The following is a 23,397-nucleotide window of genomic DNA, read 5'->3' on the forward strand; positions in this document are numbered from 1 at the left end:
TATGACTGGTTCACAAGTAATCCATGCTGATTTGAGCCTGGAAAAAGCACTCATACATAGTAAAAAACACAAGGAAAGAAGAGACACACACATCCAGTATCATCCTGCACTTATACTCTTCATCAACCTAGTTTAAATGACACATACATGTTGAAAGTCTGTTTTTCTTTGGATTATCCAATCAAATCCAGAAATCCAGGCGAATACAACGTTTTCTAGCAACAGTATGTGTATAAAGTTTGCATATTTTTGAAACATTGATATAACTCAAAACATATATTTTAATTCTTTATAATAATCAGTGGCAGAAAATGTTCCTTTATATGACAGTTGATTCTTAGGTAATCACATCCTGTATTCAATCACAGTGTCCATGATACTGTTTAAAATTAAAAGAGGTGACATGCAAAAGAAGCACATGATTCTGATTCTGCTTTCTCAAGACAATATGTATACATCTAACGCTGGTCTAATATTGATTAGAAAAAAGATGTGCTGTCAACTTAATACAAAATAAATATTTTCTACATATTTGTATATTTCAATATAAGTATAATAACAATATAAAAGCGAATTATTTTATTTTGCACAAGAAAACATGTTGTCTTTATAATATCACACTTACCAGGGTCTTAATGTGAAAAAAGAAAATTATAATAATTATATGTATAATTTATTTATTTATATAGACACTACAGGTCAAAAGTTTTGAAACACTCATTCTTTATTATAATTTTTTTCTTCACATTTTAGAATAATAGTAAAGTCATCAAAACTATGGAATAACATAAATGGAACTATGGGAATTATGTTGGGACTAAACTAAACCCATATATTTTAGCATCTTAAGAAGTCACCCTTTGCCTAGAATTTGCAGACATGTGAGGTATCACCCTGGGATGTTTTATAAACAATATTGAAGGAGTTCTTTCTTATTTGGTCCAAGTCATAAATGTAAAAAAAAAATTATGATTATTTATTACATTTATTAAATTAAATTTAGTTTTGTAATTAAATAAATTCATATGTTGGCACAATCATATTTTTGTCTACAAAACTCATTTTAAATATTTAAGCATATGCCTTCAGATCAAAAGATTTTTAAGATTATGAGAAACATTTCAGTCTAGTGTTTCAAAACTTTTGACAAGTAGTGTTCCCTTCCTAAAATAAAAAGGCTGCAATATACACTACCTGTCAAAAGTTTTGTCCTTGGCATCAAAAAGCATCACAAATTTGTGATTTAACCCCTGACCAATGCTACACTATATCACTATGATCCCTATGGTATCAATATACAAACTACATAAAAGTGTACATATACACCTATATGTATGTGTGTGTGTATATATATATATTAGGAATATGGCACCATAACCAAAGCAGTCTTGAACAAATACTAATAAACCAAAATTCCAAAAATAAAACGTGACAAAACTCTATAGATCAGTCATGTGTACACATTTAAAAAATATATATAACTTTAAAAGTCTGGTACCGTATGTTCCAATTTCTTTGAATCAAAGTTCATCAAGTTCTCATACTGAGAAACGTATTTTTCTCTGATCCATGGATGGATCCAAAGACGTCAAAGGCAGATTATAAATATAATTTATCACAGGACAAATCATGCTTATTCATATTTAGTATGTTCATGTTATGGTATTTTACACAATTTAGATGCCATGACATCTAAAATATTTGCCAGTGTGTGTTCACAGTTATCCGAAGCGTGAAAAGAATGCTTTTATTCCCCAATCAGTATGAGCATGCAAAAAGATAAGATTTGAACAGTATTGATTTTGTGAAAGTCTTTTGAATACCTTTTGTACCTTAAACATGCAATTCTGTGGGTCAAAATGACTGCTTTGAATAAAATGGTTTAACAGATCATGTCGAACTTTAAGAATGATAATTTTGTGCAGTTGGCAGTGTTCTTTAATGTAGTTGCACAAGTCAAAACTGCAGTTTCTAACTGTCCTCAGACTGCTGACTAGTGAAAGTTTACCATGTGCTAGTAATTGAACTGTGTGAACCAGTCCTCACAATCTATGTATTTAACCAGCTGTTTGTTTTGAGAAGTCACCTTTGGACCTCCTCATGAGGCCTATATGTTTGGAGATATGGTTTCATGTTTTGCGTTTGTGACGAGGAGGAGGTTGAGTTGAGTTTATATCATTAAAGTTTACGTTGACTGTTCTGCCGGTTCCCGCCTCCTCCTTGCCAGGTTTCGGCACCAATGTAGTGGGTAAAGGATGGGCAAGGAGGAGGCGAGAACCGGCAGAACAGTCAACTTAAACTTTCATGACATCAACTCAACTTAAAACAACATAAGACAAATAGACTTACACACACACACACACACACACACACACAGTGGCCTCTCTCTCTCCTGAACTGGCGCCTCCGGCTGGTCTTTATCCCTTTCCCCGATGATTAGCCCGATTCAGGGCCCGGAGTGTGTACTCATGGACCGGCAATGTCCTCCTCCTAGTCACAATGTTTTATAAGGAACCATTTTGATTCTGTTCAAAGTAGATGTCAATGCAAAATTTGAATTTTTTTTCATAAATCAAGGAAAGTGAGGCCCTAATATTCTTCAAAATTTCTCCTTTTGTGTTTCACAGAGGACAGAGAGTCAAACGAGTATGGAACGACAGGTAAGTTAAGGAAAAGTTCACCCAAAGGGATAGTTCACCCAAAACTTAACATTCTCTTATCATTTATTCACTTTCAGGTATTTTCTTCTGCTGAACACAAAGATTTTAGAAGAATATCTCTAGGTCCTTTCAATGCAAGAAACAGATCAATATTTCAATCCTTTTTTGTATAAATCTCCACTTTCACTTTCAGAATTTGAAAGTGGATAGTTATAGTAAAAAAAGGATTGAAATATTGATCTGTTTCTCATCCACACCTATCATATCACATCTGAAGACATGGATTTAACCACTGGAGTCTTATGGATTACGTTTATGCTGTCTTTATGTTCTTTTTAAACCTCCTAAGTTCTGGTCACCATTCACCTGCATTAAATGCACCTACATTGCTGAGATATTCTTCTAAAAATCTTCGTTTGTGTTCAGCAGAAAATAAAGTTATATACACATCTGGAATAGCATGAGGGTGAGTCAATATTTTCATTTAATTTTTGAGTGAACAATGACTGGCAGGATTTCACCTCTGCTGAGAGAGTACTACCAGAAACTTTCTACATAATTAGCTTGCAAGATTAGCATGAAATAGCATTACGCAGTCATCTAATAGACATTATATGGGCGTTACACTGGCGAGGAGACAAGATGCAGTTTATTTAAATGGTGGGTATGGAGGATATGCTTCAGTGTGCTGCATAAACTGCCTTTGTAAGGAAACTAATCACTTAATGAATTGACCACCAGTCTGTTAATCTTCTACATGTTTTACACCAAACAATCCTTTTCAAATGAACTATGTATGGCGTTTACTACGATCAATTTGCTGTTTCATAAGAGAAGAATGGACAATTTTGCAACAGGTAGGTGTCAGATCACAGCTCTCCCCATTCATTTGTATGGTATCTGAAAAAACAGTAACTTACTTATGGAGATGGAATTGTTGCATATTATCATACAAATGGAAAGAGATTAACAAATAGAAAGTTGGTTCGCAAATAAATTGAATGAGATCCACAAATAAATGTAAGGAGTTTCACAAAAATTGAATTAATTCACAAATAAAAAGAACGAGATTTATAAATATATGTTAAGAGTTTCACAATAATAAAGTGAATTCTCAAATAAATAAAATGAGATTTGCAAATAAAAACTGTGATTTAAGGTTTGTATAATTTTCTCTCGGTTATAAACATGTGTAGTGTCTTGTTAAATGTCGAAGCTGAAAATTGCCCATTTGTAGAGTGTCATGATCATTAGCTTTATATCTAACTCGGCTGACTGTATGAGTCTGCTATTTTAATTTTAACCAAGTTTCTTGACTGAAATTTGTCGTCAAAACCTTTACTCTTTATGTTACATGGCAGATCCAAACAGACACACTACTTACTAGACACTACAAAAGATCAGTACAGATAGTGTCTTTATAAAACATGAATCATATTAGATGATCTTAGGAGCAAAAACCATAAATCAATACCCTATATTACAGTGTACAAGATTTGCTATGGCATTGATTTGGTTTCACATTATGTTAATGTGTTAAAAAAAAAAAAAAATTGAAGTGATATTTCAAAGGATTGATATTTTTAGCACTTATTGTTATGGCTGACCAGTCAAAATCGACAAATGCATGCAGCAAGCGATCCGCAAATACACAGGAAGTGATCCAGAAATTTATGCGCGTGATTCACAAATGAATGCTGGACAGAGTTGTGTTTGTGAGTTCAACTTTTTTTTATTTGCAAATCTAATTTTATTTATTTGAGAATTCACTTTCTTTTTGTGAAACACTTAACATATATTTATAAATCTTGTTCTTTTTATCTGTGAATTAATTTCATTTTTTTTAAACTCCTTACAGTTATTTGTGGATCTCATTTAATTTATTTGTGAACCAACTTTATTTTTCCATACTGTCGTAATACGTAAGTTGGTCGTTACGCGCTCTTCTATGCTAAAAGCGCGGAGGTAGTTATTTAGATGAATAAAGAATCTCTGGTACTACTACTGATATCACCAATAGATGGCGGCATTGGGCTACGCTCGATGCTTTAAAATTATTATTATTTTGCACAATCTTATTACAAAGTCCTGGGTTTTATTTCTATACAGTGTTTTAGTCTAAATGCTACGTTTTAGACACAGAAACGTTCGTTCCAACCAAGAGTGACATTTAAGTCTTAATCCTGTGTGTCCTTACTCGACTATGTATGCCTTTCAGAGATTGTACGTCACTGGCATCTGAGCTTCAGTCAACCAAATAGCAAACAAGGTAAATATTTACTAGTTTTAGCATAATTACAGTAATTTTGCGTCACGTTTGCCTAATAGAAATGTTCTGGAAGAGTCTATCTTGCCATTAAGCACCAGTTCTTACGTTCATGAAAAATACAGTTGGCTAGCAATCAATCTAGCTTTTTTAGCTATCAGGCTAAGCATATCAGGATATATTTGTGAAATAATTTTTACTTCATAGTTTATGACAGCTTTAATTGGGTTTGGAGAAGGGTTCGCATGTTATATGTGTATTATTATATGCCATTCTGCCGGAACATACTTAGATTTATTCGGCCAACTACTTGGCTAAGCTAAAATGACCTATATTTTAAGTTTGGTGATGTCATTAGCTTAGGTTTAGTAACTCAGCTGGTGAACTTTTAATCACTTATATACGCACCAGTACAATAAAAGAGAGTACACAATGTCTTATTTTGCTGAATCTGGCTTGGACTATTTGAAATATAAATGTATCTGCATGGATTTGCTGTTAATATTAACAATACATTCTTTAATAATAATTCTGCTGCTACTGTGCATGTCTCTTCATCCAGAATAATGTAATATATGGAACAAAAATGGCTATAATGTATAACACAGCTTGCAGCAATGCAGGTTACTATGTAATCTAGATGTGCATGGTAAACATTAATAGTTGGGAGGTTCCTGTCAAGCTTTAACTTGTGCCTCTTATGCTTAGGTCAAAGGACATTTCTATGTTCACCACAGTCTGGTGCAGAGATGGAAAACACAGGCTATTGCAGCGAGAGCTTCAACAGCCTACAGAGTGGAACCAGCGATGAGGACATGGTGGAAATCTCTGGAACCACACTGGACTTCTCCAGCACAGATGACATGCCTCCTCTGGATCGGGACTATGGGTCCAGTGAGTGCCAGATTCAGCCATGGGGCCAGTAATAACAGCTGTTTGTGTTGCATTTATCTCAGTAGGATGAGACAAAGGGGATCAAAAATGTCCTCAATAATGACAATAACAATGATGACATTAAGGGGTGAACAATATAAGCTATATTATTTCTCTAATTCATTCTTGTATTTTCTTTGTTTTTATTGTCATGCACGAGATTCCCATAGTTTGTTTCTCTTTTCTCCCAGCATTTGATATAGGTTTGGGGGCGATTGTGTAATGTATAGGTCTCTGGTGTTTGTGTAACTTTGAGAAAAATAGTGGTGAGAATCCGCAGAGGTCATAACTTCGGTATTTGTCACCGAAAAGCCTGACAAATCCATTTTATCAGTGAGATCAAAGTCCCCTCCTGAGTTATTTCTATTGTTATTGCTAGTTTTATATTTTCACTGGTGTCACGTTTTCCCATCCGTTTCCCTTGAAGTTCCTCAGTGTTTAATATCAGTTGCTTTGTCGGGTCCTGCTGTTTTGTCTGCTTTTTGACCATTATTGTGGTTAGGGGCTTTCACACAACATGTTTGTTGATTAGTGTGACAATAGTAACATGTGACAGTATTGCACAAGCAACATGTGTCTAGTAATAAGCTTAATTACTAGAATATTGACAATGATTAACCACAACTAGTTTTGGTTTAATTTTCTGTTCTTGGCACTGGTAAAGTCTTATTGAAAAAAGTCATGTGAAGAACCATTAAACTGGAACAGAATTGTGCATCACCATAAATGAGAATTGACAACCTTGTGATCACTAGGCAATTTCACCAGAGGCCTTTAGCTATCAGAGCTGGCTATTTATTATTGCTTTTCACCTGCATGCATAATTAGCTCTCTCTTCTCTGTGCAGGTGCTTCTTATGGAGGTGGAGATGGACCCAATGGGGTTCCTAAATTGATGGATTTGCTAGATGAGCCAGTGCCTGGGGTGGGCACATATGAAGACTTCAACACAATCGATTGGGTCCGGGAGAAATCCAAGGACAGGGATCGCCACCGAGAGGTGACAATACGCAGTACTTTTTAGTCTGTCCTAACACACTATATGGTTGTTTGTGTAGAACAGTGTTTTCATGTTAAAGTCAACTTGGTACCACATTTGCAGCCCATTTTACTTCCGTTATGGTCCAATTTTGACCATATTCTTAGACTTAGGCCATTCTTTTTGGGTTCACACTTGAGCCCTCTTAACCCTTTAAGCTCAGATGGGCTTGTGAGTAAAAACAAAATCAAAATATTAATATATACAGTCTTGATCAACACAAAATAGGTATCATTTTAAAGCTTAGAAGCTCTACTTTAGAATGCACATAGGCATTATGACTAAAACTGAACAAATGCTTTGAAATTTGCATACAAATCAGATGTTTTCCTTTTAGGTAATATATTAAAAATGTTACACTTTACATATTAATGTAATCGGTAAAAACATCAAACTTATCAAATAACCATGTGTCATATGTTGTTGGAAAGCTCTCAAATAGTAGAATACAACCAGCCTATTTGTTTTACTCACAGATAAAAAATATAGCAAGTAATAGCAACGTATATGTCTTTGAAATACAGTTGAAGTTTACATACACCTTAGCCAAATACATTTTAACACAGTTTTTCACAAGTCCTGACATTTAATCATAGAAAACATTCCCTGTGTTAGATCTGTTAGGAACATTTCTTTATTTTAAGAATGTGAAATGTCAGAATAACAGTAGAGAGAATGATTTGTTTCAGCTTTTATTTCTTCCATCACATTCCCAGTGGGTCAGAAGTTTACATACGCTTTGTAAGTATTTGGTAGCATTGCCTTTAAATTGTTTAAATTCCGTTTATAAAATCTTAACTTGCACAGGGCATTTCTATGCAGTCCAGTTAAACCCAAGAGTTCTAAATCATCTAGCTTTTATTTTGGCGACACCTGCATGCAGAGTTCCTGTGTAGCAGAATTTACATCATCTGTATAATGTGCTCCTCATATTAACGACTTCTCCTCTGTCCAAAAATACCCTGCCATGGGGTGTATTATTTATATATTAACTTGTAGCAGCCAAGCATAATTGAAATAATGCAAAAGTGAAATTAAAGTGAATCTGGAGCACTTTAAAAATTATGTCCTCAGTTCATGTAAACAAATAACCGCACTCGAGGCTCATCTGTTTCACTGAGAACGAGACTTGCACTTTAACCACTGAAAATACTGTAATAATGAACACTTTAACCACTGAAAACGCTGTAATAATGAACAATTTAACCACTGAAAACACTGTAATAATGAACACTTTAACCACTGAAAACACTGTAATATTGAACACTTTAACCACTGAAAACGCTGTAATAATGAACACTTTAACCACTGAAAACGCTGTAATAATGAACACTTTAACCACTGAAAACACTGTAATAATGAACACTTTAACCACTGAAAACGGTGTAATAATGAACACTTTAACCACTGAAAACGCTGTAATATTGAACACTTTAACCACTGAAAACGCTGTAATAATGAACACTTTAACCACTGAAAACGCTGTAATAATGAACACTTTAACCACTGAAAACGCTGTAATAATGAACACTTTAACCACTGAAAACGCTGTAATATTGAACACTTTAACCACTGAAAACGCTGTAATAATGAACACTTTAACCACTGAAAACGCTGTAATAATGAACACTTTAACCACTGAAAACGCTGTAATATTGAACACTTTAACCACTGAAAACACTGTAATAATGAACACTTTAACCACTGAAAACGCTGTAATATTGAACACTTTAACCACTGAAAACACTGTAATAATGAACACTTTAACCACTGAAAACACTGTAATAATGAACACTTTAACCACTGAAAACGCTGTAATATTGAACACTTTAACCACTGAAAACACTGTAATAATGAACACTTTAACCACTGAAAACACTGTAATAATGAACACTTTAACCACTGAAAACTCTGTAATAATGAACACTTTAACCACTGAAAACGCTGTAATATTGAACACTTTAACCACTGAAAACACTGTAATAATGAACACTTTAACCACTGAAAACACTGTAATAATGAACACTTTAACCACTGAAAACTCTGTAATAATGAACACTTTAACCACTGAAAACGCTGTAATATTGAACACTTTAACCACTGAAAACACTGTAATAATGAACACTTTAACCACTGAAAACACTGTAATAATGAACACTTTAACCACTGAAAACGCTGTAATATTGAACACTTTAACCACTGAAAACACTGTAATAATGAACACTTTAACCACTGAAAACACTGTAATAATGAACACTTTAACCACTGAAAACGCTGTAATATTGAACACTTTAACCACTGAAAACACTGTAATAATGAACACTTTAACCACTGAAAACACTGTAATAATGAACACTTTAACCACTGAAAACTCTGTAATAATGAACACTTTAACCACTGAAAACGCTGTAATATTGAACACTTTAACCACTGAAAACACTGTAATAATGAACACTTTAACCACTGAAAACACTGTAATAATGAACACTTTAACCACTGAAAACTCTGTAATAATGAACTAAAACGATACAGACATGGCAGGGCAGCGTGCATAAAGAGACAAGCAGACTATTTAGAAACAAGCAGACTATTTATTTATTTAATTAAATCACAGCTTTTGTGGTTTAATTCATGGATTTAACCACATATTCAGGATTGAGGGGGACCAAATGTAATAATTTTATAATCAACCATGGAAAAACTCCATATCATAATCATAACATGTCCCCCTCAATGTCTATGGTAGTTACGGCCCTGGTTTAATTATCGCACAATGTCATATCACAATTTTAATAAATTTTGCAGCCCTTATGAAGATAATAATTGTTTTTCTTTGATGGTAAATGGTCTGCATTTATATAGCACTTTTTAAACATTAGAGGTTACCAAAGCGCTTTACACTGTGTCCCAATCACCCATTCACACACACATTCACACTCACACTCATACACCAATGGCAGCAGAGTAGCCATGCAAGGCGCTAGGCGTGTGGAGTCGTGTGGGTCGGGAATCGTACCGCCAACCCTGGGATTGGCAGCCGCCCTGCTCTACCACCTGAGCCACAGACGCCCCAATAACATGATTAATATAACAAGAACCAATGAATCATGCATAATAAGACCAGGAATGTGATCAGTGAACAGTCATGAAAGTAAATTGGGTCAACTGTGATTTCATGTTGACTTTAATATCTTCTATTCTCAGAAAGTAGGTAACCAAGAAATGAATCACGGGCGTGGAGTTACTGTGACATTTAATTTAGCTTGGGCACTAAGATCATGATATATCATCATTCTTAGGTTGTTTATATTCATCTGATGTCTTCAATTTTTCCACATATTAGATTGCTATTAAAAGTAAAGAGTCTACCTGGGCTCTGATGAAGAGTATCAGTGATGCCTTCTCTGGCTGGCTTCTCATGCTGCTTGTGGGACTGATGTCAGGTTGGTTCTTCTCTGTTTTGATTAAATCTTGAATCAGCATCTTGAGTTATTGCTCTGGAACCCCAATCTACAGTGGCACCAAAAAGTACATGTACACTTTTGGACACATAAGTAATTCTTAAATGATCTGAATGTCTTTGCATTAAATACAACATAAATTATGGTTTAACAAAGCTAACTTTACTCTTCTGAGCTATTTTTGCTAAAGTTTTTAACCAACTGGTCCCAAGCTTATTTTTAGTGTATGCATGAAGCCACTTGGTTTGATATTTTGTGATAATGCATTGACAATCATGCATATTATGAAGCCACTCTAATAGGGCATGGAATGATTTATACAATATCATCAACATCTTGACTTATGTCATAATTTCTGAACTAAACCTCGCCAAGTCATGACTACATTTCATTATTAAAGCCCATCAATATACAGTTGAAGTCAGAAGTTTACATACACCTTATCCAAATACATTTAAACTCAGTTTTTCACAATTCCTGACATATAATCATAGAAAACATTTATTGTCTTATGTCAGTTAGGATCACTACTTTATTTTAAGAATGTGAAATGTCAGAATAGATAATTATTTATTTCAGCTTTAATTTTTTTATCACATTCCACATTGGTAAGAAGTTTACAAACTCTTTGTTAGTATTTGGTAGCATTGCCTTTAAATTGTTTAATTTTCTCCAGAAGGAACTGGTGTTACTGAGACAGTTTTGTAGGCCTCCTTGCTCGCATATGCTTTTTAAGCCCATACATTTTCTATCAGATTGAGGTCTGGGCTTTGTGATGGCCACTTCAATACCTTGATTTTGTTGTCCTTAATAAATTTTCCACATATTTGGAGATTATTGTCCATTTGGAAGCCCCATTTGCGACCAAGCTTTAACTTCCTGGCTGATGTCTTGAGATGTTGCTACAATATATCCACATAATTTTCCTTCCACATGATGCCATATATTTTTTGAAGTGCACCAGTCCCTCCTACAACATAGCACCCCCACAACATGATGCTGCCACCCCCATGCTTCACGGTTAGGATGGTGTTCTTCGGCTTGCAAGTTTCATCTGTTTTCCTCTAAACATAACGATGGTCATTATGACAAAACAGTTACAATTTTGTTTCATCAGACAAGAGGATATTTCTCCAAAAGTAAGATCTTTGTCCCCATGTGCACTTCCAAACTTTTTTATAGCGGTTTTGGAGCAGTGGCTTCTTCCTTGCTGAGTGGCCTTTCAGGTTATGTTCATATAGGACTTGTTTTACTGTGGATATAGATACTTGTATACCTGTTTCCTCCAGCATCTTCACAAGGTCCTTTGCTGTTGTTCTGGGATTGATTTGCACTTTTCACACCAAACTACGTTCATCTCTAGCAGACAGAATCCGTCTCCTTCCTGAGCGGTATGATGGCTGCGTAGTCCCATGGTGTTTATACTTGCATACTATTGTTTGGACAGATGAACGTGGTACTTTCAGGCATTAGGAAATTCCTCCCAAGGATGAACCAGACTTGTGGAGGTCCACAGTTTTTTTGGGCTGATTTCTTTTGATTTTTTCCCATGATGTCAAGCAAAGAGGCACTGAGTTTGAAGGTAGGCCTTAAAATATATCCACATATACACCTCCAATTGACTCCAATTATTAGCCTAAAAGAAGCTAATTGGCTAATTGCCTAAAGGATTGACATAATTTTTTGGAATTTTCCAAGCTGCTTAAAGGCACCGTTAACTTACGTAAGCTTCTGACCCACTGGAATTGTGATATAGTCAATTAAAAGTGAAACAATCTCTCTTTAAACAGTTGTTGGAAAAATTACTTGTGTCATGCATAAAGTAGATGTCCTAAACGACTTGCGAAAACTGTAATTTGCTAATATGAAATCTGTTGAGTGATTAAAAAAATTTGTTTTAATGACTTCAACCTAAGTGTATGTAAACGTCTGACTATATTTACAACAGACATCCCTCTATTCTATCCTAGGTGCCCTGGCTGGTGGGATTGACATCTCTGCTCACTGGATGACCGACCTAAAGGAGGGTGTGTGTCTGAGGGGCTTCTGGTTCAACCACGAGCACTGCTGCTGGAACTCTAACGAGACTACTTTCCAAGAGAGAGACAAGTGCCCTAATTGGAAAAGCTGGGCTGAGCTCATTGTCGGCACCAATGACGGCCCTTTTGCCTACATTATGAATTACCTGATGTATGTCAGCTGGGCACTGCTCTTCTCCTTCTTGGCTGTGTCTTTAGTCAGAGCCTTTGCCCCATATGCCTGTGGCTCTGGAATACCTGAGGTAAGCAAAAGAATGTCAGTATGTTTTTAAACTTGGGTTTTGACACACTTGAAGGCTGATGATAATATTTGATTATTTCTCTTGATAATCACAACTATTATTTAGAGTGGGCAACTGCATGCTATAGTATTTATGTAGGCTACACATCATAACTTTATGCAGGCTGAGAACTGTTTTGATGATGTGCCATTAGTTTATAACACAGTTATATATAACACAGTTTATAACACACCCTTTAGATCAAGACCATCCTGAGTGGATTTATCATCCGTGGCTACCTGGGCAAATGGACTCTTATGATTAAAACCATCACCCTGGTGCTGGCTGTGTCATCTGGTCTCAGTTTGGGCAAAGAGGGGCCTCTGGTTCACGTGGCATGTTGTTGTGGCAACATTCTATGCCACCTCTTTACCAAGTACCGCAAGAATGAAGCAAAGAGACGAGAGGTATGATGAATGAATGACAATGACAAAAAAGTCATTAAAGGGATAGGTCATCAGATGTCATCATTTAACCACCTTCATGTTGTTCCTTACCGGTATGACTTTCTCCTATGGAACACAAAAGGAGATGTAAGGCTGAATGTTTAGTCTCAGTCACCATTCAATTTCATTGTACTGGAAGAAAAAACAATGAAAGTCAAGGGAAGCAGAGGCTTTCATTCCCTAACATCTCCTTTTGTGTTCTATGGAAGAAGAAAGTCATACCGGTGTGGAACAACAGGACAGACTGTGATCACTGTAAGGATTTGAGGAGCAGGGTAGTAACTTGAACTCTGTCTTTAAAAATACAGCAGCTCTAAGGGGCGTTTGTTATGTTGCATTTTTGCGGCTTGATTCTAAGGACATTGTGGTGGCCTGTTTTTGTGGTTTTATTTTTAAACTGACTCGTTGTGAGTATGTTTTCATTGACATCATGAAGACGAGACCAAACATAAGCTCATGTGTTATTTTTAAATTTAAGGGATTTGTTGATTCAAGTCCTTTCTGAGATAAGAATGGAAGATTGTTTGTTATATTTTCCTTCTCGTTTTTTTTTGTACATTGTTTAGGTATTGTCTGCTGCTGCAGCCGTTGGTGTGTCAGTCGCTTTTGGTGCTCCCATCGGTGGAGTTCTTTTCAGTCTGGAGGAGGCAAGCACACTTGTTATTTTTTCATGCTCTCAGCATTGATTTATTTTCTAGGGCTGTCAATCGCTTCAAATATTTATTTGCAGTTAATATGTTTTTTGTGTTGGAAACACATTAATATCAGATCCTTCTTATGCAAAGACACTTAAATCAAATGTTTTGGTTGGTCAATTTATGTGGATGACACTCATAGCACAATTTTACTGTATGCAACAATGTTTGTCTCATTTAAGAGAGAAAAAACATTATATATTTCTCAAAGTGCATCAAAACTCATTGGAAATATATACATGGAACTCAATGCAAATCTGCAATAATTCAGTAAGTAAACAACATTCCCCACATTTAATGGGTGTAATCTTACATGTATAATTAAAATACAGCTGGCCTGCCTCTGTCGTCTGCTGGGGTTTTAATTTGTATGAATGACGATGTTTCGCTCTTACATGATATTTCACTTGTTGCGCTTTAATGATAATTATACAGTACAATACAATTTTATTTCTACAGCAGACAAACAACAGCACCTTAAACTCATTTATATATTAAATTGGCAGTGGAGAGATGCCAGCACTGGTGTAATATGTTCCCTCCTTTTAGTACCTGTCAGAAGCTTTGCAGCTGCATCCTGTAAAGTTGCTGGCAGGACAGATGGTACTGTTCCCATTATAAGGATTTCCATATAAATTATCATATATAAGGAATTACAGTAGTCAAGACGAGAGGATATACAAGCATGAATCAAAGGCCTTGTTTCCACCTGGTATTAAGATGCATTTCGGTTGATCTTATCACATGTGGTCAAGTGAGACACATGGCTGTTTCCACCTGGTCACTTAAATGTGTCTTCTGTGACCTCTTGTGATCAGATTTGGAGGGGTGGGTCTCTGTTTCATCACGACGTACATCAATCATTATGTCAGTGTGTTACTCCATGATATTAAAGCGCAACAAACCGGTGCAGTGATTCTCCCAGATGCGGTTGAAATTTTATCTAAGAACAAATGCAACTGTCAAGCAGAATATCTTTTATTTTAGTGGATTGCCTGTATTAAAGGAGCTGCAGGTCTTTGTGCTTGTTATCTGTGATAATATTAGACACACTAAAGAAGATCCATGAAGCTCTCAGGATTGTGTGTGTATCTGCTTTTTTAGATTTTCTGATCAGACAGTTATTTCCTTTTAAAGCCAAATGTGAATTCAAATGCAAATTTTAAACTCTTGTTTTAGCGCAGTGGTTGATTGACAGTTAAGGGGCGGTGCTTCACTGCTGCCAGGATGCATGCAGGACAGATTAGCATTTACACCTCAAATGTGATGTGTACACGTATGTATTTGACCTAATTCGTATGTAGTTTCTGTGATCTGATCACAAAACTTTTTAGACCCTGTTTAGACCTGTATTTAGCACTGGCCACATGTGAAACATATCTTAATACCAGGTGTTTGAATGAAATGTACAATTGTGCATCATTGTCATAAAGATGATGAGAGATATTATGCTTGTGGAAAATCAAACCTGAAGGACACATGTATAATGAGAATAAAATAAAAGCACCATAGCTAAGGGTTGCTGATGAGGAACACAAACTCCCAATATTGATGCAAAAGGTCCTGTCATTCAAAGAAGACCTGAACTAATTTAATTTAACCAAATTCACGCTCCAAACGACCGAACAAAGGTAATTAAATATTACCATACAAAGACAGCAAAAAACTTTAAAGTGTCCAATCTGATAAGCAGGTGCTCTGCTTGGGACTTGTGTGTGAGAAAGAGAAATCACATAGAAAATAATTAAACATTTTTAATGTTAAATAAAATAAATGCGTTATCGGCAATAAAAAAAGAATTATGTTTTATACATATTTAATAAATGGCATTTGTTAAAGTGTTAGCTTTGACAGCCCTATTATTTTCTGACTGTAGATTGGTTGTCATTGTCATGGTCAAAATTGTCTCACCATCATTTTTTTCCTTCAGGTGAGTTACTACTTCCCTCTAAAGACACTGTGGCGCTCTTTCTTTGCTGCATTGGTGGCTGCCTTCACTCTTCGCTCTATCAACCCATTTGGTAACAGCAGGCTGGTGCTGTTCTATGTGGAGTTTCACTCCCCCTGGCACTTGCTGGAGCTCATACCCTTCATCCTGTTGGGCATTTTTGGGGGTATCTGGGGAGCGTTCTTTATCCGTGCAAACATTGCATGGTGTCGACGGCGTAAGACCTCTCGTTTGGGTCACTACCCTGTCTTGGAGGTGCTGGTTGTTACAGCTGTCACAGCTTTGCTGGCGTTCCCCAACAGCTACACTCGGATGAGCACCAGTGAGCTAATCTCAGAGTTATTCAACGATTGTGGCCTGTTGGATTCCTCACAGCTCTGCAACTATGCTAATGTAAGCGTTACCAAGAGCAACAGCAATGCTCTGCCTGACAGGCCAGCTGGACATGATGTCTACACGGCCATGTGGCAGCTGTCTCTGGCCCTTATCTTCAAGATGCTCATTACTGTGGTGACCTTCGGCATGAAGGTATGTGGTGAAATGTTCAGAGTGAAGGTTGTTGTTCTGTCAAGTCAATTTTAACATTCATGTATTTCATATTTTTGTTTGCATAGTGTCAGAATAGGTGGTCTTGTCTTTTTCTTTTCTCCTTGATTTGCTACAGCGATATCAAAATAACCGCTATTTTGGTACTAAGTTGACACTAAAATAAGTTTTAGTTAAAAAAACTAAAATAATTAAGTTTTTCTGCAGTATCTGTATTACCAACTCACGCACTCTCTGACCGGCAGGTGGTTGCTTTCAAATACTTGCATTTGGAAAAGTGTGTTCAGTAGAATCATCAGTTGTACTGATCACTGGTATTGGAATCGGCTCATGATATTTTGGTATATCTACAACATACAGTGCTGTGTTGTAATGGATTACATTTAATCTGTATTATTTTCAATAAGATTTGTTACTTTTATGGATTACATGATTACATATTAATCAGGCAAAGGTGGCAGATTGTTCATAATTGATGGATCCTTCCAATTTTTCTTTTTAAATATTGCAAATTTTTCATACAAAAGCAGCCTACAGCTGGGGGTGGAGGGTTGCACACACAGACCTGATACTAACCATCAGCCATAATTACACTGAAGGTGAAGCTTTAATACAATCATAAATGCTGAACCGATTGCATTAGTTCGGTGAAGTTAGCAGCATAGTCCAACACTTGAACCTGCATCATACAGTTGAATTCAGACGTTTACATACACTTAGGTTGAAGTCATTAAAACTCATTTTTTAACCACTACACAGATTGCATATTAGCAAACTATAGTTTTGGCAAGTCGTTTAGGACATCTACTTTGTGTATTACACGAGTCATTTTTCCAACAACTGTTTAAAGGGAGATTGTTTCACTTTTAATTGACTATATCACAGTTCCGGTGGGTCGGAAGTTTTTACATAGACTAAGTTAACGGTGCCTTTAAGCAGCTTGGAAATTAATAAAAAAAAAATATTTTAAGCAAAATTATTTGAAGCATTTAGGCAATTAGATAATTAGATTCTGATAGGCTAATTGGAGTCAGTTGGAGGTGTACCTGTTGATGTATTTTAAGGCCTACCTTCAAAATCAGTGCCTCTTTGTTTGTCATCACGGGAAAATCAAAAGAAATCAGCCTAAACATTGTGGACCTCCACAAGTCTGGTTCCTCCTTGGTAGCAATTTCCAACTGCTTGAAGGTACCACATTCATCTGTACAAACAATAGTACGCAAGTATAAACACCATGGGACCACGCATCCATCATACCGCTCAGGAAGGAGACAAATTCTGTCTCCTAGAGATGAATGTAGTTTCGTGCAAATCAATCCCAGAACAACAGCAAAGGACCTTTGGAAGATACTGGAGGAAACAGGTATACAAGTATCTATATCCGCAGTAAAACGAATGCTATATCGACATAACCTGAAAGGCTGTTCAGCAAGGAAGAAGCAACTGCTCCAAAACTGCCATAAAAAGTCAGACTACAGTTTGCAAGTGCACATGGGGACAAAGATCTTACTTTTTGGAGAAATGTCCTCTGGTCTGATGAAATAAAAAAAAGGGGTGAGGCTTGCAAGCTGAAGAGCACCATCCCAACCATGAATCATAGGGGTGGCAGCATCATGTTGTGGGGGTGCTATGCTGTAGGAGGGACTGGTGCACTTCACAAAATAGATGGCATCATGAGGAAGGAAAATGATGTGGATATATTGAAGCAACATCTCAAGACATCAGCCAGGAAGTTAAATCGTGGTCGCAAATGGGTCTTCCAAATGGACAATGACCCCAAGCATACCTCCAAAGTTGTGGCAAAATGGATTAAGGACAACAAAATCAAGGTATTGGAGTGGCCATCACAAAGCCCAGTCCAGTAGAAAATGTGTGGGCAGAACTGAAAAAGCATGTGCGAGCAAGGAGGTCTACAAACCTGACTCGGTTACACTAGTTCTGTCTGGAGGAACAGGCCAAAATTCCAGCGATTTAATGTAAGAAGCTTGTGGAAGGCTACCCAAAATGTTTGACCCAAGTTAAACTATATAAAGGCAATGCTACCGAATACTAACAAAGTGTATGTAAACTTCTGACCCACTTGGAATGTGATGAAAAAAATAAAAGCTGAAATAAATCATTCTCTCTACTATTATGCTGACATTTAAAATAAATTAGTGATCCTAACTGACCTAAGACAGAGAATGTTTCTACGAAATGTTAGGAATTTTTTTAATATATTTGGCTAAGGCGTATGTAAACTTCTGACTTCAACTGTATGTCATCATGTGCTGTGCCCATCGATAATGTCAGAGTCAACTTAAGATGTTTTTCAAATGTCAGGATAAAATTCAGTGGGTAATGCCAGCCTAACATGTTCAAATAATGTGTCTAATAATAAGAGTATTTTTCACTCCAGTCATCTCAGTTCACGCTTGTTTTGAGATGATCCACATGTATACAGACGCCACTGGTTGATCGCATATAACTTCAAAGGCACATGTTTATACAACTTGAATGGAATCATTTTTAATGTTACAAAAATGTTATAAAAATTGTTTGTTTCATGAATCAAACTACTTGTTTATTATAAAACAAACATTTAGAATCTTTTCAGAAACTAAGACATTTTCTCTGCATACACAATCGATGTAGAACTTTGCTCAGAGCCACTGATCCAGAGTCAGCTTTTATCATCCCATTCTCCCGGCTACGGGGAGCTGTAACACAAAGCAGTTCGGCTGCATAAGTCAGTAAATTGAGCGAGTATTTAACCCTGTGTATCATGCCATGGCCAGTGGAAGACTAGTCTTCTAATCCCCCTGCCTAAACACTTTTACTTTAACACATGAATCAATCGTGTTTCCCTCAACCAAATGTTGACCTCATATTATGCTAAAACACGCGATTTTCCTGGCTTGTATAGCTAATGCGCATGCACATTAGCGAGTTGATTGACAAGTGATGTCTGTATCTAAAAGGTGATTGGCTCTTTTACCTGCAAGGTGGAACTTCTTTCTACATCCATTGACTGTTGGGTACTTGAGCTTCTTGCTTGGGCATCCCAAATTCTCCCATTCATTTAAATAGAAGTGACTCGTCTCTGCTAAATAGTCTCTGGCCTCACACTCTATAGAACTACAATGATCATCATGCATTATGTCTACTCCCTGAATTTTCCACAATTTTACTACTAATTTCTCACAATACAGGGAAAGTAGAGGTGTACAAAACCAATGCGTTACTTTATTTAAAAAGAAACTCATATTATTGTCTAAAAATAGAAGTTGTGTTACTTTATTCGTTACTCAAATTATTCTTACGTTAATCTGATTATGTAATGCATGTTACTTGTAACATGTTACCCCCAACACTGCTTATAATGTCAAAATTGAGGGAGTAAGAGCATTTCAGTTGTTTTTATTTAACATAGAAACAAACAAAATGATGATTCATCGACTTAATAGACATTACAGTCTGTTAATGCCTGATCTTCTGTAAAGCTGCTTTGAAACGATGTGTGTTGTGAAAGGCGCTATACAAATAAAATTGACTTGACTTGACAAATACTGAGTAAAATGCACACAAAACATATTATATCAATTCTCATAATTTAATCCATTAAGTAGGTTTTCTTTAATGCATTTAACACATTACAATCCAGAAGTAATATACACAGCACTGGTGACAACCCTACTATTGACCTTATATATATGTGCCCTTTCAGGTGCCCTCTGGTCTCTTCATCCCCAGTATGGCTGTGGGAGCAATTGCAGGCAGGCTGCTTGGTGTAGGCATGGAGCAATTGGCATATTACCATCATGACTGGGTAATCTTCAGAGGCTGGTGCTCACCTGGAGCAGACTGCATCACCCCAGGTCTCTATGCTATGGTGGGTGCTGCTGCTTGCTTAGGTAAGAGTCTTCAGTGCTTAAAGTATTTTGGACTGTATTCAAACTGGTCTTTGTCTTCTACCAAAAATGGGCACTTAAAAGCCTGTCCAGACGCTTTCCTCATTCTACTTTTAAAGACCCTATGAAATTACTTGGTTTTCCTGCGTTGATGTATTTCCAGACATGGACTATAAGCCACAAAATTTGTTTCAAAGGTGGTGTGACTCGAATGACAGTCTCTCTTGTGGTCATCATGTTTGAACTTACGGGTGGTCTGGAATACATCGTGCCTCTGATGGCTGCCACCATGACTAGTAAATGGGTGGCAGATGCTCTGGGTCGAGAGGGTATCTATGAAGCCCACATCCGTCTCAATGGATACCCCTTCCTGGAGTCAAAGGAGGAGTTCAGCCACAAAACACTGGCCATGGATGTGATGCGACCTCGGCGTAGTGACCCCCCACTTTCCGTGGTAACTCAAGATGGAATGAGTGTGGAGGAAGTAGAGTCACTCATTGCAGAAACGTCATACAGCGGCTTTCCCGTGGTTGTCTCACATGAGTCTCAGAGACTTGTGGGCTTTGTGCTGCGCAGGGATCTGATCATCTCCATTGGTAAGAAAGTACACTAAATTGCAGCTCTAGGGGGATTTCTAATGGAAATTGGATGGATTGATCTAATAGATTTCTAATTTACATCTGTGTAAAATAAAAGTAGGCTTCTTTAGAATGTTAGTTTCAGTCACCATTCACTTTCATTGCATCCCCCATAAATTCTATTTATGGTGACTGAGTCCATCAGTCCAGAACGTTTTGCCTATAATCTAATTTTGTGTTCCATAGAAGAAATTCATACTTGTTAAAAGGATGAGTAAATTAACTAAAATCTAAATTTAAGATGTAAAGCTAGGGCTTAAATGTGAGATGACATATTACTGTCATGAGAGTTTTGTTTATTTGCCAACTCCCTCTGGCAGAAAATGCTCGTCAGCGGCAGGAAGGTGTGGTTAGCACCTCCCGAATCTTTTTCACCGAATACACGCCTCCACAGCCGCCCAGCAGTCCTCCCCCGCTAAAGCTTCGTGGTATCATGGACCTCAGCCCATTCACCGTAACTGATCACACTGCCATGGACATTGTGGTGGACATCTTCCGCAAGCTGGGCCTGCGCCAATGTCTTGTTACTCACAATGGGTAAAGGCTAAGTTCAACAGAGATATTTGTTATCTTAGTATCATTTGTTTGCAGATGCCACTTGCTTTAATATGTTGTTTGAAATGAAATGCATTTTTTAAGTATGACATAAAAGAATATTACATAATTTTGTGTTCCCACTTGTCCAACAGGCGTTTACTGGGCATCATCACCAAAAAGGACATTCTCAAACATATGGCCCAGATGGCCAACCGAGACCCTGACTCTATTCTCTTCAACTGAAGTGCCAAACTGGCTTTTATAAAACACAAGCCAGTTTGAAACGTCCCATTGGGCCAAGTGATTTGCACTAAAGAACTGTCAGTACTGGATTGGAATCCATTTACACTGTGAAACCCATTTTGTAGAGCCTCATTGGTGCAGGTATTACAACTACGGGATGGAGAACTTACAGAAACACATTATCTGCACGCCAGCACAAAGCTTGAGAACTGGATTGAAACTGAATGCAGCCAAGCATTGGTCTTTGCAAGTATAGCTAACCTATCTTAATAACATATCAAGACATACAGACAAGTGACAAACAAAGCAGAAAATCAAATAAGATCAAATTAATTGCAATCATATTTTGTAGCACTGTTCACCTCTGTAACATAATATTCCTGCTAAATATGGACATTCACTTACATGGCCTCTTTTGGATTGTATTTCTCAAGCTCTGTGAGAAAAATGACATTACAACAAATATTGAAAGATAAAATATTATCTTTCAATATTTAAGGAAATTTCTTGTGTGTCAAGAGGCAAGTCAGAAGCAAGAAGTCATCAAGAGTTTCCTTGCCTTTTATTATGCCATGGATACAATTCATAAGTTAAAACAATTGTTTGTTTTTTTGGGGGGTTTTTTTGGTTGTTGTTTACTTTATTTTTTTATTTTAAATGAGCACTTGCAAATATTCCAGCATCTAAAAGCTCTTGGGCCGAATGTTATCATTTAGTTTTGTTTTAAGACAAGTCTTAATGTTTTCTGAGCCTGGTGATTTACAGTTTCCTCATGAGGTGTAAGGCTGTGTAGCTTCTGCCATGAGATTATGCATTAAAAAAATCTCATTCTGAATTAAACACTATCACTGTAAGAAAAAAAAAGAGTACAATGCAATTTCCTATGCAAATTAGGTTATTAATATGGATGTGCAATAGGAGAATTAATATGGATGTGCAGTGAACTGCAAAATGGCATTACCCTGACCATTAGTCGATTTCTTTTTTTATTCCTGGATGTTTTTATCCTTTTCTGTTATCACAAACACACACTCTAATTCCCTTATAATTTTCTAAAGCTTGTCTTAAAGGTACAAAAGTTTGCTCTATTAACAAATGCTGCCTGCACACATAACTATGCCTGTACTATTTTTATTCCTATCACATGCATGTTAAAATGTATTCTGAGCATGCAAAATGTAGTCACTTGTAATTTCATTATATGCATACCTACCCAGATATTTCCATTTTAATGTTTACAGCTTGTGTATATCTGGGTTAGCTTCTTTTAATAATTTCCTTTTCTCTGCCAGCATACCGTGCCACTGTATGTTTAGAAATCATGTGCAATGGAACATAGAATGAAGTCAAAGATCATCATAAACAATGCTCAAAAGTGTACATTTTGTAGACACTCCGTAAATCTGACAATCACCATCATTCAGAGTTTACATCCTCTAAAGACTCATTAGCTTGCTTGGTTCTCAGCGATCCCCTCCATTTCCACCCATTTCCTGTTGTCCATTCCTTCATTTTACAGTATTTTGATCATATAATGGCCACTTTACAAAAAACATATTAGAACAAAGTGTATTTATCATTGTTTAAAAAATGTAATGGTTGTCTGCAATCAGTTTATTGGGTTGTTTGTACTCATTGTTTAAATTGTGTAAACTTTTTTTTTTTCTCTATTGTTAAAAATGTATGTCACATTATCGATGTAATTTATTCATAAGCACTACATGAAATACAGTAACGTGCAACTTGCTCTTCAGTCTTTCTTTTCATTGTGGTATT

At 36.5% G+C, this 23,397-nt stretch overlaps 1 protein-coding gene across 1 annotated transcript; it reads left to right on the plus strand.

Moving 5' to 3' along the window:
* The first annotated feature begins 4,774 nt into the window (after positions 1–4,774).
* LOC127628121 (H(+)/Cl(-) exchange transporter 5) lies at positions 4,775–23,374 on the plus strand. The gene is made up of 12 exons (XM_052104816.1): positions 4,775–4,929; positions 5,635–5,820; positions 6,707–6,858; positions 10,241–10,340; positions 12,329–12,639; positions 12,879–13,085; positions 13,691–13,771; positions 15,750–16,295; positions 20,020–20,206; positions 20,401–20,799; positions 21,162–21,378; positions 21,531–23,374. Exons 2-12 carry the CDS (start codon positions 5,676–5,678, stop codon positions 21,619–21,621), a joined length of 2,436 nt encoding a protein of 811 aa, XP_051960776.1. The 5' UTR covers positions 4,775–4,929; positions 5,635–5,675; the 3' UTR covers positions 21,622–23,374.
* Positions 23,375–23,397: the final 23 nt, after the last annotated feature.

The sequence above is a fragment of the Xyrauchen texanus genome, chromosome 34 (genome assembly GCF_025860055.1).
Source record: "Xyrauchen texanus isolate HMW12.3.18 chromosome 34, RBS_HiC_50CHRs, whole genome shotgun sequence".
In the NCBI taxonomy this organism is placed as follows: domain Eukaryota; kingdom Metazoa; phylum Chordata; class Actinopteri; order Cypriniformes; family Catostomidae; genus Xyrauchen; species Xyrauchen texanus.